Raw genomic sequence first — 14,336 nt, forward strand, 5'->3', positions numbered from 1 at the left:
GGCAGTTCTCAGGACCGTCAATGGCCAAGCCTCCTTTCCTCTGAAAAGTCTCTTGCCTTCGGGGCCTGATGTCCTCAAAATTAACAAAAACAAAATTTCCTTTAACCAAATGAAAGTTTGTTAAGATGATAATGATTCACCCCGTGGGTCCCCCTCTTTTGGGCACAGACCCTTCTTGTATCATATTCCTCAATTTATATATCAGTTATTTTCTCACTTAAAGTTTGAATGATAGCTTCGCCCCTGGATTTCCCTCCGTCGGGTTCGGACCTCTCTTGACTGTCAGTACTCGGGTGATGGCTTCACCCCTGGATCACCCTCTGCCGGACTCGGACCCTTCTTCTCTGGCATCCCTCCTTAGGGTTCACGCTTACCGTCTCTTAAATTTTGCTTCCTCTTTTCTCAATCTTTGGCGTGGCAACTTCTCATCCTTGGATCCCCCTCTGCCGGGCTCTGGCCCCTCTCAATTCTTAGCCTTCCTTCACCGGGTTTACTGTGACTCTCAATCAGGGTGATAGTGGCTCACACAGAGGGTCCCCACTCTCCCAGGCACCAATCCCTCTTTACTTGCAGTGTTCTCTTTTTACACAATTCAATGTTTGCGGGATTGACCTCCCTCTCTTTCTCACTGCTCGTAGATCAGTCTTTCAATTGTATGGGGATTTTGCTTGACCCCCTGTATGACCACTTTGAACTATTTCGCTGGCCCTCTTACGGCCTTCTGGTAATTGTAGTTTCTCTCAGATGGGGATCGACCAGAGTCTCTTGAGTTAGCACCCACGTGGTGCCGGTTTCCCTCTGCCGCTGGTCTCCCCTTAACAATTTTACAGTTCATTTAAAGTTCACCAGCTTTGGCTCAAAACTTGACACTTTGCGATTCTTACTCAACACAGCCCTGTCCTTATCGGTTCTCCCCTCGACTCGCCGGCTGTGATGAATGGCTTGGTTTGTTGCCTTTCTGGAAACAAGGCCGGCACGACGGGCGCAGGAGCTTCCCTCGCTCCTGCTTATCGGCATAGGTTTGCCCCAAGTACTGTTGACATCTGCTGCAGGACACTTGTGCTATTGTTTTCGCGGTCTCGGGCTTTCTTCCACGAGGGTTCTGCGGGTCTGGGACGAAAAGGGCAGTCGTGCTGTCTGCCGTGTTCGCCTTGCTCGTGCTGCACTCTCTTGCTGCGCTCTCCTGCTGCATCTTTTATCCCTGTGGGGGGAAAGGAAGGGCTGTCAGGTGTGTGTGATTTGAGTCAGTTGCCTGACTTTGCCTGACCCTCAGGCTAGGACATGTCAGGTACACAGGTTTAACATTAGTCCGTTGTCTGTTGTGTGGTGCGAAGGTGTCCTGTCCGAAAAGGGGGGCAGGCAGTGTCTTTGAATATCCTATGTGAGAGGATGGGGAACAGGTGTCAAAGGAAGGGGGATACCGCGTCTCACCCGTCGGTGTCCCACTCTCTCTCCCCAAGGACCCCCCCATCCAGGTGATCCTCCCTCACTGGTCCGATCCAATAACAATGGCCGTGTCCTGGCCACCTGGATAATGGATCCTCAAGGTTTAGACAGGGAGGCGCCTTCAGGTTTCTCACAGAACAGACCGTAGTGGGTCACCTGGCGGTATTGCTAACACCCATTAGGGACACCTGGGCTAGGGGGGAAAAGAAAGGCCGGGAAAGTCAAGCGAGGGAGGTGGCCCTAGCCCCAAATATACCCTAAAACCATAGTTAAGCCCTAAATATCTCCCACAAGGACCCTCAGACAATCTGTCTGTATTGGAGAAATAAGCATCTTTGAAACATCAATAAGCCTCCAGAGTGTTTATTTGTGGCAGACCCAATGTCAGAGGTGGGATAGGCCAGAGTCTGATACAGAGATCCCCACAGTCTTCCAGATGAGAGCCAGAGTTGGCGGGCTTAGCTTCCATCCCCTGTTGGAGCAGCATGCATACCAAAAATGTCCCCTGGGGTAATATTGCATGGCATTTGAAGTCTCTATACCTACTGACTTCGAGGGAATGAGAAGATGGTTGTGGAGATGGACCTCAGGCTGCAGTTACTCCAAGACTGTCCAGGCTATTTTCTTCCAGCACATGAGCTCCAACCACAATATGAGCTGTACACAGTGGTCAGCCAAAACCAACATCAAAGCACCATCAGGATCATTTTGGCCAATTTGTCGCCAAAAGCATTACAACTGTCTCAACAGTTTGGGAAACCAAGTCCAGCCCAAAATGGCAGGATTTGACAAAGGGTCGAGAATTGTCCCCTAGGGTTGACAGTTAGGACCCAGGCGGTGTTCCCCAGCCGGAGTCCAGAAAGCAAGTGCGAGTCCAGGACACTTCTCCCAGGGTTATATTGTCGGAGAAGCACAGCCGAGAAGACTCCCTGGTGCCCACAAATCTGACTGAACACCCCCGAAGGATGGACCAGATGGGAGCAAGAAAAACCCCAGCCTCAACCCAGGGAGGCAACCATGAGACCAGACCAGAGTGCATCTCCAGAGGGTACCTTTGCTGAAGTATTACCACTCGATGATGGCGGTAAGGGCACCCAAGACTCCAGGCTTTAAGGAAGTAATCTCCCCTGAGAGGAACCAGCAACAACGGGTAAGAAAATGTCCTGCTGGCCTGACACTTTCTCAGTTGAGGATGAGTAAGTTCCCTCCCAAAAGAGTATAGGCAAGTTATGAGCCATCCTATTATGGCAGTGACCAGAGGATAAGGACCTAGAGGAGAGCGAAGCCCAGCTTGAGGACAACCTCTATTTGTCCGAAGGAAGCAGAGCTGAGGTCACATTGAGGAAGGAGAGTCAAACTCCAGTTAGGTGATCTCATACAAAGGAAAATATCATTTACCCAGAAGAGAAAAGGCAGAACCTGCTAAAGACACTCCAGGGCCCACTTGTTGTATGCCCAGGGCGATTTCTTAGAGGATGGATAACTTGTTCAGGCGAAGGCCATCTGGGCCATATTAGACTCTGGTAGCGCTTACAACGGTATGCACCCAGACTTTACCCACAAACAGCCAACTTGATGGGAATCCTAAGGCCTCATCTTGCGTCACAGAGACTGGGTGTCCTATGTATCAACCCAGGTCCCCATCCAATTTTGGGAATCCTATTGGGAACCCAAGGATTTTGTGAAGTCCAGTCTTCCAGAGGACGTGATCATTGGGAGAAAGTTCCCTGGTTTTGACGCTTGGATGAAGGTCCTATGCCATCAAGAGTCACCCAACAAAACCATGATACCCTGAATGCCTCGTGTGAACAGAGTAACTAAATCTTATGTTGTGGAACACAGAGCCATATATCTCCTCACTGCCCGAGGAAAAACCATAATTCCAGCAACACTGAGTCAACCTGTAATCCGAGGAGAGATGGAGATTGTCAACAAGCAAGGGCCCCTCCCCGAGTTCAGAGAACATTTGTGGAAGAATTATTAGAAACCCTGGTAGGGGACCAAGTGGCCATGTCGCTTCAATCAATATCGGGAGACTGAATGGGATCATTATGTGGTAAGCCAGAAGAACTTTGACCACAGGACGTGTTGTCAAATGGTTTTTATTTAAGTAGAAAAACAACTTTTTAGCCCTATTGCGGAAAGGGGAGTTTCCTTTCTAACAAACTATACGAAGGTGCTGGTCAATTGTCAAAATAAAAAAATAGTCCTCTGTCCAAACCTATTCTCTAAACTGCCACTACCACTTAGAAAAAATACAAAAGAAAAACTAGGGAGGGTGTCCTTCCTTCAGAGTTGTTCACCGCACTCGCTCTCTCGGGCTTCAGGAATCCCTCCTTGTTCCGGATCCAATGGTATCCGCAGAAAACAATTCTCCCTGGTTTAACAGTTCTTTACAGTTTGTCAAAGTTTTTCAAGTTTACAAAATAAAGTCTCAAGTTCCTGAAAAGACCAAGTGTCCAGGTTGCCTTAAGTGGAGGTATATTTTCCTGATCCCTCTCCACCAGTTGGGTTGGATTCTCCCCCCTTGATTCACATATTGGGTGTCTCTATGCTCCTCTCAAATCAGTCTTTCACTCCTTTTTAGGGACCCTTTGGTTCCCTTGGGTTTTTCAGTCCCAATGTCTCACTTATCTCCCCGGACAAATCTTAACTCCTCTTTCCATATGCCTCTCTTGGTTCTCTGGAGTTTCTGTGAGCCGTTTGGCTGTTTGCACTATTCAGGTTTCTTGGGCTCCCGTGACCCTTAATGTGACTTGGTTCTTTCTCTCTCGCCGTGCCTTATGCCCCTGGTGTGTGCTTGGGATAATCCCTCCTTCTTCCACTTTTGCTCTCTGGTCTTTTGTCTCCCCTCCTCTATGAACCCAGGTACCTTCTATGTCGCAGGGTTTGCTCCAGTGAAATGGTTGTTGCTCCGTAGTGGTGGTGTTCGCCACAACTTTCTGGCCTTCCCGTCTGGACACGAGTGAGTTTTGTGTTGCGCTTGTTTAAGCATTTCCCTGCTCCTCAGCGTTCGCGTTGGGAGTGGTGGATTCGTTCCTCCCTCGGGTTCTAGATTCTGCATCATTTCTTGGGCATTGGGCCCACCAGGTCCTCTGCATGGTTGCCCCTCCAGGTAAGACTGTCTTTACTCTGCCTGGGCCTCACCGACTGCGCATCTGTGTGTTTTTTCAACGGGGACTCTACTGCTACTGTCCGTGCCACAGCCGGCCCCGCTGTGTATTATGGCTCTGCCCCTCAATGATGTGCTCACATTGGATGCTTGCCTCTGCGTATTGCATCTTATCCTCCATTCAAGGGTGATTGCGCCTTTATTCCCACTCAATGACCAAAAAGGGGCATATTGCTTATGCTCCACTGTCAAGCCCACTGAGAGACCAGCATTGTCTTGAGCTAAACATCCAAGGGCAGTATCAATATTGTTTTGAGTCCGGCAGCTCACAATAACATCAGTTTCTCTGATTCCCACATATGTAATAACTCCTTAGGTATAGGGACTTCCCCATGGGAAGGAGAGTCTGTGTCCCCTCCAGGGGAGTCACTCCCAGAGAGGTCCTTCTTTCTCAAACCCTGGGGAGGGTTTTGCTGAGCGTCCTCATCTCCCTTACCTCAAAGGGGGTGGCTCCCCCCAGGGACAAAGCAACAAAACCTCCAGATTCGTCACCATACCCAAAGACCCAGAACACAGAAAGTTAGATGAAAGGCAGACACAGCAGACCAAGGGGAAGAATAGCAAGGAAAGGGTGGAGGTATGTGACTGGGCCTGTCAAGGGAGGGAGGGAGGGAGGCAGACTTCGAACACCCTGACTGGTGCCAGCGTGTGTGTGAGCAGGCCCACTCCCTGCATCTCCTTACCTTCACAGAAGACAGCAGCTTCAAAACTGCAATGAAAGACTGCAGAGAGGTTTACGGCACTGGCGCCTAAGCAAGATGCCAGAGGCTGGACTGCGCCGCTATGGACAGCAGGATGCTGTGGGTGGCGACTGCCATAACTATACTGGCTGCTGGGAGGAGGAAGGAGGGCACGCTGCCATAGGGAATAACGCTGTCAGAGAGACGAGAGCCAGCACAGCAACCTGAAGGAAGGCGCAGCTCCATTAGACAGTTTCTCTTGAAGCCTGCACACTGAAAGTTAAACCCACTAACGCACCAGGAATTTCTATTAATAAAAAAGGACCTCCATGAAGTCTGTATCAATCTCGACATCACTAAACCACAATTTTATTGAAAGGGGCCTGCAGACAGACCATAACAGTAGCCCCATGGGCCATAACTTGACCCATGTTAGAAACGTGTCAGGGCTGTTTGAACGAGGCAGGGCGTACAGCCATGATGAGTCTTCCCAAGCCCATCCCCTGTCGCACCCCCTGGAAGCTAGGTAATTGATTGGTTAGGGAGAGCTGGCCAATCCTGGGAGGAGGAGGAGGAGGAGGAGGAGGAGGAGGAGGGCTATTTAGAGGTAAGTTGGGGATGGGTTAGTTGTGGGATGTAGTTGGGTGAGGGGAGAGAGAGGGAGAGCGAGCGAGAGAAAATAAATACCCTTGAAAGTTCAGGAAGCCTCCTGAGTGGTTATTTGTGGTAGAAAGGAGCAAGACCCCCCCCACCCACATTCAGAGAGTGACCAGTTGCAAACCTGTCTGCTCCTGAAACACTTGCACCAAGGACCCTGTTGGACCCACCTGAACCAAATCACTGTGTTGAGACACCTTCGAGTTGTCAGTGAGGAAAACATCTTTCCATTCTTCCATCTAGTCTAAAATCGAATTGCCTCTTGTTGAAAGGAGTGTTTGCCTCCTGTCGAACCATCTTCACACCAACCCAATCACTGAAATAGCCCTTAGAAGCCTGGTTTAACACTGTCGGGCCCCATGAACAAGATTTAAAGGTATACAAAAAGGGTCCTTACCCTTGGCATGGTTTTAAGGGCCCTGTGACGGTTTAGACCCCACTCCATATCTTTTTAAGAAACATACATTTGAACTTTGCTACAAAGAAAATTGGCTACAGCCCCATTGTTCAGCCTAGAGAACCCTGTTCACTCAAAAGTCTCCACATCCTGTGTACTTCTTAATGTTGGTGGGTTGTTAGTGGTTTACTAATAGGTTGATATTATTTCGTTTAATTAAAGGGTCCTATTTTGTATAGAAACTCAATTGGACGTTTCTTGGTACCACAGTACTATTGGTTTGGAGGCTTCCTTGCTGGCTCACAACCTTCTTGAAGATTGTAGCCTGCCCTTTGACTTAGATACCCTAAGATGTGAATGAGGTATACCATTCATGTTGTGCCTGTTTCACTTTTGAGATCACTGCTGGTTTATTAGAAGGTGCAGGGCTGAGTATGACTTTAGAAACCACTGCCTGTCTCTGTACCCCTGGAGACCAGTAGTAGTTTTGTCACAATTTGCTACTGGAAGCATTTCCCGTGAGACTATATACTGGTTAGGTAATATTGGGAAGACCCACGTTCCCATCTGTAAATCCATGTATCAGAATGAGCTTGAACCCATCCTCACCCCTTTTAGTGTCAATAACATTTCTAGTTTCCAGGGGGATTCCCTTAGACCCATTGATCACCCACCCTGTTTATTGATTAAACTGATTTAAAGTACACCAACCGACTCCTGTTTGCTATGTTGAATCGTCGTCACAGTATTACATTGGGTACTAATGTAACAGGAGGGTATAGAATAGCTACTATTCAGACATGAAAACCTCTTGCTTGTGAATGCCACCATTCCTTTTACTCCAATTTATATTCAGACCTGCTGCCTTTGCCGACTGGTGGCCTGTCAGGGAAATACTGCATGCACGATTTGCCGCAGGATAGTATTGGCTTTGGAGGTGCGTGAGGTAAAGTGGGATGATGATGCTCGACAACAGGTGGGCGGGGCGTCCTCTGCTCTGTGAGGGTGGTTGGGGACCGGGAGTTGCGGGTGGTATTTTCCACTGGAGGCTGGATCATGGGGGCAAGATGTATTTCTGCAGCATTCTCTCAAGAATTAAAAAAATATATAAAATCCTGGCCCAGGAAATCTGGTTCCGGCAAATGTCAATATGTGGGAATTGACCATGAACCCAAATTATCACTCACTTGTGGGGACTGCCAACTATTACCAAGGTCTATTAAAGCAAATTGGAGCAGGGGGAACCTGACATTTAGTGCTTCAAAAAAAAAACGGTTTATTATTATTATTATTATGACTGCCTATCGCAGATGTCTTCTAGGAGTCTGGAATGACTCCTGTCTTTAGTGTGTATAGCATTATCGGCAGCGCAGTTTTGGATTAAGTTTAAGGCACTATTTGGGCCCTCCAATGGGAGTGCAGCTGACATATTAAGTGTTATGATTCATTGGCCGCTAAGTCAGGCAGCCTTCAAGGGACCTTGATTTTGTTGAAGTCCCACCATTAATTTCTGTAACCGTATACAAAAGCCAGAGATCTATCTCGTATATCTGTGCAAGGCGCAGCACCCTGCTCCTTTTAATGCAACCCCATATCTATTAAATTCAGTTTTGTTGAATTTGAATTGTGCACCCTTAAAGTGGAGCATGCCCTGCCCTGTTATAGTTCTGGGACGATCACTGCACTGCATTAGTTGAAACTGCGTATGATGGCGGTTAATAAGGAATCTGAAACATAACCAATGAAGATGTTATAATTTACTTGGTCTAATAATGCAAAAACATCACCTTTCAAATGGATTGTGTCCTCCAACGTATTCCACATCTTTGACATGTAATGTCCACAGCTGTGCACTTTGGAAACTTTTTCAGCAGAGGGCGTACTGCGTCGACGATGTCGGGTCAATATCCCTTGAAGACCTCCGTCGAGGGTGACGTCACCGGATGTTATAAATAGGACGCACAGCGCCCGTAGCCTCAGTTCAGTTTTTTCTGCGAACGTGTTGCTTCGTGAAATTCGGCGCGCCTCGTGTGTTTCATCGTTGAGATGTCTTTTTCTTCAACCCCTGCGACTCCGCGGTCTGGCTTCAAGACTTGCCGGGACTGCAAGTCGAAAATGTCGATCGCTGACCCGCATCGCATTTGTTTGTGGTGCTTGGGCGAGTCTCACGACACCGACGACTGTTCAAAATGTCAGTCGCTGACTGCCAAGTCCTTGCGGGAGTGCAAGGGGAAGCTCCAGGTAGGTAGGGGCTCTAAGCCTAGTAACTCCCGAAAATCTAAATCATCCAAGGGGGTTTCCACCAATGACTCGAGGGGCGACACTCCGCGTCGGGAGGAGGCCCGGGGCTCTCGGTCCTGGAGTGGTTTCCACCATTCTTCCTCGTCCCAGCACTCTAGGAAGCACTGTCCCCGGTCACCTTCCCGTCCTCTTTGGAGTATGGTGCCTCGAGGATAGTGGCATGCCTGACGAAGTCCATGATTCCGGAGGAATGGGCTGCTTTTAAGGAGCAGATGTTGACGATATTTCAATCGCAGGGCACGGTTCCGATCGCGCCTTATAATGAAGCCGGCAAGGAACGGTCACGTACTCCGGCTCGCACGCCTTCGGGTCCGCGACGAGACTCGCACCGGGAACCTTCGAGGTCCCACTTGGACAAGGCTCAGGAAAGTCGCAAGAGACATGCCTCCAGGTCTCGGTCCTTGTCTCCAGCGAGACCGCTGCAACCTACTAAGGGCTCGAAGCAGGCATCAACTCGGTCGGCGCTGTGTCCGTCCTACTCGGACGTCGATGCTTTGCCATCTTATCAGCACACGGCGCTGTCGGTACCAGTGTCGACTTCAATGCCGAAGCCTTCGGTGCTCACGACACCAAGGTTGTCGACGCTCTCGGCATCTAAGCCTTCAGCGCCCTCAACGCCTTCAGGTATTTTTGCACGCAATTTGCAATTGGAGTACCCGGATCTCGTGGATCCTCCTAGGAAGGCTACTGTGAAGTCTGTGAGGCCAGTATTGGACTCCAGGCCCTCTTCTGTCCCCAGGCCAGGGTTTCAACTCCCTCTAGAGGACATTTATGAAGAGGAGGAAAGGTCTGATTTTGAGGACCCTGGCGAACTTGATGTGGCTCCAGTTTTTTCTGGAGACAGTCAATTGGAGGAGATGAGGCAAACCCTTCATGATGCTTGTGGGTTGGACACTTCTCCGGAAGTGGAATTTGGTAGGCCTAAGCCTGGGGCTCATGCTGATTCTTCATACAGGCGGCCCATGGCTAAGGTCTCGGAGTATCTGGACTGGTCCAGTTCTCCTGAAGACTTTGTACAGAATGATCCATTTGACATTTTAGATCAAGGTCCATCCTCTGACTTGTTACCGTTTCATCTCGCCTTACAGAAAAGGGTGGCAGCTGCTTGGCAGTCCCCGGAATCTCTTCCGGCTTTTAATAAATCTTTGACAAAAAAGTACTGCCCTTCCGTTAGCGACCCCATCTATTTATCCACTCACCACACTCCCAAGAGTTTGGTGGTTCCGGCGGCTACGTCCACCTCGAGGCAGGCAGCGTACCCTACCATCCCTCCTGATAGGGACGACAAGCGCTTCGACATTTGGGCTCGGAAGGTATTTTCTGCAGGGAGCATGGTATTGAAATCAGCCAACTCCACTTGTGCATTGGCAAGGTTCTCACACACTGTGTGGAACTTTTCCCTCCTCCCTTAACTGGTACTGCTTTGGGAGTCTGTCAAAGATGTGGAATACTTGGGGGACACAATCCATTCGAAGAACAAGTTACTTACCAACTGGTAACGTTCTTTGGACTGGATGTTCCTCCAACTTATTCCACATTGCCCTCCCAGCCTGCCCCTCTGGAGAATCTCCTATGCGTTTGCAGCTTACGTTTCCGCAAGGCTATGTGCAGTCAAGCAGGCATGAGACTGGTGCCACACGTTCTTAGGGAAAAAACTTAAACTGAGGCTGCGGGCGCCGTGCGTCCTATTTATAACATCCGGTGACGTCGCCCTTGACGGAGGCCTTCGCGGGACATTGACCCAACGTCATCGACGCAGGACGCCCTCTGCCGAATAAGTTTTCGAAGTGCACAGCTGTGGACATTACATGTCAAGGATGTGGAATACGTTGGAGGAACATCCAGTCAAAAGAATGTTACAAGTTGGTAAGTAACTTGTTCTTCTATTCAGTGGGGCGGGTGGGTTTGTGTGTGTGTCTGTCTGGGTCTGTGTTATGCATGATTTAAAATACTGTAGGGTTCCAAATTATGGTTTGATAAGCAGGAGCTCAAAGCAGCTCCTGTGTATCCAGCATTAAGCAGTAACGAGGAACTAGTACATAGCGTTTCGAAAATCAAACTTCCACATAAAATAGAGACCTATCTTTCTGTCCATTATTTATAACTCCTTATGCTTTAAATGTCGTAGGGCTTCATTACGGGTCCGACAGTAACCCTGCCGGTGCTACTAGCGAGTTGCTGCCAGACCTGTAATATTTTACTGGCGCCTGACTTCCCAGTGACACTGGCTCACGAGTCCCGCGACAAGGGAAGACAGGCGCCGGCAAATTGTAAGTCCCCATTCCCATACTGTCCTATGGGACTCTGTGAGTGGGGACATGGAAGCACCAGCACCGTTGGCAAACGTGCTTGTGCTTCCGTGAACAGCCAGCCTACCGTGGCTGGAGCACCTGGCAGGGTCAGACCTGTCTGGCACAGCAGCCAAGGCAGGCAGACCCCGAGTTTGCTGATCCGGAAACAAGGGTGCCGGTGAGCTTACTGGCACCCTTGTTTCCGGACCAGCACACTTGTAATGAAGCCCATAGAGATGTGTCCTAATGTTTATTTATAGATTGGCCTAAACACACAGTGTTACATTCACATAGGTGTGTTTGTTTGGCATCAGTTGGCCTGGGGAGCCAAAAGTATCTGCTGGTAGCTGTTGGTGTCAAGCTAACCATGCTCTTCTAGGCTACAAGCAGGAGCTAAATAGCTCCAACTCCCCTCAATTTCGAACCCTGTAATAGATATATGGGGTTAAATCGAATCCGTGACAGGTATTAGCAATGCTTGCAAAACTACAAAAATTCTTTACATAACAAATATTGGTAATTCACTACTGTTACTCTTTTGCATATTTTAATTTGTATTTCCTAATTCAGGAGATTGGACCGACTATGGTAGGAGATGAGTATTCTGATCCGTCACTTATGGCCCAACTGGGAGCTGCGAAGAGGACTGTGATGGGTAACAATTTGTAAGTGTTCTCCAACAATTATTTTTGTTGTTCTCCTTTAACAAGTGCCTCTTGTAAAGTCTTACAATTTGCAAAGCCGTGTATATAGCGAGTTAAGGGAATCAGATGCTCCTGAAAACTCCCTCCTCTCTTTCAGTCTTGAAAGTAGAGACCCCTCCGCACATGTTTGACGCTTTTTGCACTCTTCATATGGTTTATCTCTGTACCTCTTGCACTTGTCGGTCTGTAGCCTGCCAACTTCTAGTAATTACCTTGTTATCCCTCTTATGCACTTCATAAGGGTCTACAAGTCCCAAGATGTTTAATGCCCCTTGTTTATGTAAAACCCCACCACCCTCCTCCCCTTGGGGCACCTTGAAACAACTTTTGCAATTTGTTTTTAAAAGTGTGTACTCCGGAACGCTTTTAATAATCTGAGCCAGAGCGCCTTGCCCCATTTGCTCTGTGCTCCTGTGCAGATTGCTCACAGGTGAATTTCGTTTTTGTGTGCTTTCCTCTGTCCGTTTTTGGCTTCCTATTTCCCTCCCTCCCTGCATCCCATTTATCCTCTCCACCCCACGTGTTCGAGTTAAGCCATTTCCTGGCCTCTGACAGGGTAGCCAGCAAAGGGCCACAGCTGCGAGCAGCTCATGTACCCTGTTCGCCTGGGATGCCTGACGCAGACAATCGACAGCAACAGAAATGTTAAGTGTGGTGTGGGCGCGGAGCACAGCCATTACTGTACTACAGTAAAACCCCACCACTCTTATTACCTAATATCATATACCAACCTGCATTTAGCCCAATTGCGCAAGATAGCCATATTTTTGCATCTGGCCTGATTGTATAGATTAGTGGTATTGTATCGTAATTAGATGGATTGTGGGAGGAAGGAAATGTATCCCACTTGGATGGATTTTTGGGGGTAGGAAATGTGTTGCTCCTAACTAACCGTACTAAAAACTCACTGTTCTACAGAGTTGCCCTCAAACACTGAGCTAAACACAACCATACCTCTACCGCACCATAAACTGCACACACTTCACAACACCCAACATGAAACTAAACCATGCACAATCATACCTCAACACCACATGATGGCTACCAACTGAAAACGCACCAACGCTCAGTGACCTCTTTCTCCGAACTGAAGCTGACAACAGCAAATCAAAGTTCTCTTGCTCTTCGCCCTCTCAATCCCACTAACTAACCACCCACAACTCTTCTTCCATTGAAGACCAAGCAGACCGCCAAGAGACCATGCGAGTGGCGACAGTGCACGGTGCAAGGCCCTATAACGTTGACATTATAAATAAGCCCTAAATAGATTATACACTCCTAGTTTTCCCTCCACCCATGTCTCTCCACCGACTGAACTGGCAAGACCAGGCAAATAGCAGCAGAGCGCAGTATGAAGCCACATAACAAATAAAGACATTTATTTTCTCTCTAGTTCTCCCTTTTAAGTTTTAACTCGGCACCACCTACAAGCAGAAACTATTGCATTGGAATACGACTAGGAGGGTGATTGCGTTTGAGGAGACACACAGCTTGTGGGCGTTTGGTTATTTTCCCACCCATTGACTGCCCACAGCTATACTAATTATCATGGTCGTTTCCACATAGTAGCTTTCCTTCCCCACCCAAACCACATTCACTTGGGATCTCTTTGAGTTATGTACAACAAGCAGTAAGATCAGACTTTGGCATGCCAGTGTTATTTTTAAGCTGTTAGCTTATAAACATGTCTTAACCGAGCGTGCTTTCAGCCCCTTGATTTATATCTGTTCCTTTCACTGAGACCTATTAAAAGAAGCATTGATGAAGCCCACAGTTTTATCTGGTACACCATCAAGAGTTCAGCCACCTTCTTCATAAATTCTTCTCCTGTAATGAAAGATTTCAGAACACATTATTAAAGTAAAATATACACTATTATGAAGAAAGTCTCAACTTAAATGGGTCAAATTATCTGAAAAGATAGTGAATCGCCACAGTTCATTAATCACCATTGGCTCTGCAGAAGTGACATTGAACATTTCGAATGGATTGTGTCCTCCAACGCATTCCACATCTTTGACATGTAATGTCCACAGCTGTGCACTTCGGAAACTTTTTCGGCTGAGGGCATCCTGCGTCGATGGCGTTGGGTCCATGTCCCTTCGAAGGACTCCGTTGAGGATGATGTCACAGGCTGTTATAAATAGGACGGACGGCGCCCGTAGCCCCAGTTCCATTTTTCTGCGAATGTGTTAATTTCGTGAGACTCGGCGTGCCTTGTGTGTTTTCTTAATTGAAGATGTCTTTCTCTTCGACCTCTCAGACTCCGCGGTCCAGTTTTAAGACGTTCAAGAAATCTATGATGGTGATTTTTTAAACGCAAGTCACGGTTCCGGTCGAGCCTTCTGACGAAGCCGACCTGGATCGGTGTCGGTCAGTGGCTCGCCCGCCTTTGGGTTCACGACGCATCACACATTGGGAGCAATCGAGGTCCTATACGGACAAGGTTTCGAAAGGTCGCAAGAGACGTGTCTCTAGGTCTCGGTCCTCGCCCCAGCGAGACCGCAGTAACCTATTGAGGGCTCGGGTCGACTCGTTCAGCGATGTGTCTGTCCGATTCGGACATCGACGCCTTGCCGTCGTACCAGCCCACGGCGCCGTCGGCACCTGTGTCAACGCCGAAGCCTTTGACGATTTCAACGTCGAGGTTGTCGAAGCTCTCAACGTCAAAGCCTTCAGCGCTATCAG

The 14,336-nt window shown here is 48.5% G+C and overlaps 1 protein-coding gene across 1 annotated transcript in view; it reads left to right on the forward strand.

Moving 5' to 3' along the window:
• Positions 1-14,336, forward strand: part of LOC138526839 (GTP cyclohydrolase 1 feedback regulatory protein-like) — a 130,564-nt gene that overhangs the window by 82,613 nt on the left and 33,615 nt on the right. The window contains exon 2 of the mRNA XM_069637576.1: positions 11,515-11,609. Coding sequence (XP_069493677.1) covers positions 11,515-11,609 — 95 coding nt within the window. The remainder of the gene's footprint in view (positions 1-11,514; positions 11,610-14,336) is intronic.

This window comes from Ambystoma mexicanum, chromosome 14 (genome assembly GCF_040938575.1).
Source record: "Ambystoma mexicanum isolate Mex_15411 chromosome 14, UKY_AmexF1_1, whole genome shotgun sequence".
Classification (NCBI taxonomy): Eukaryota; Metazoa; Chordata; class Amphibia; order Caudata; family Ambystomatidae; genus Ambystoma; species Ambystoma mexicanum.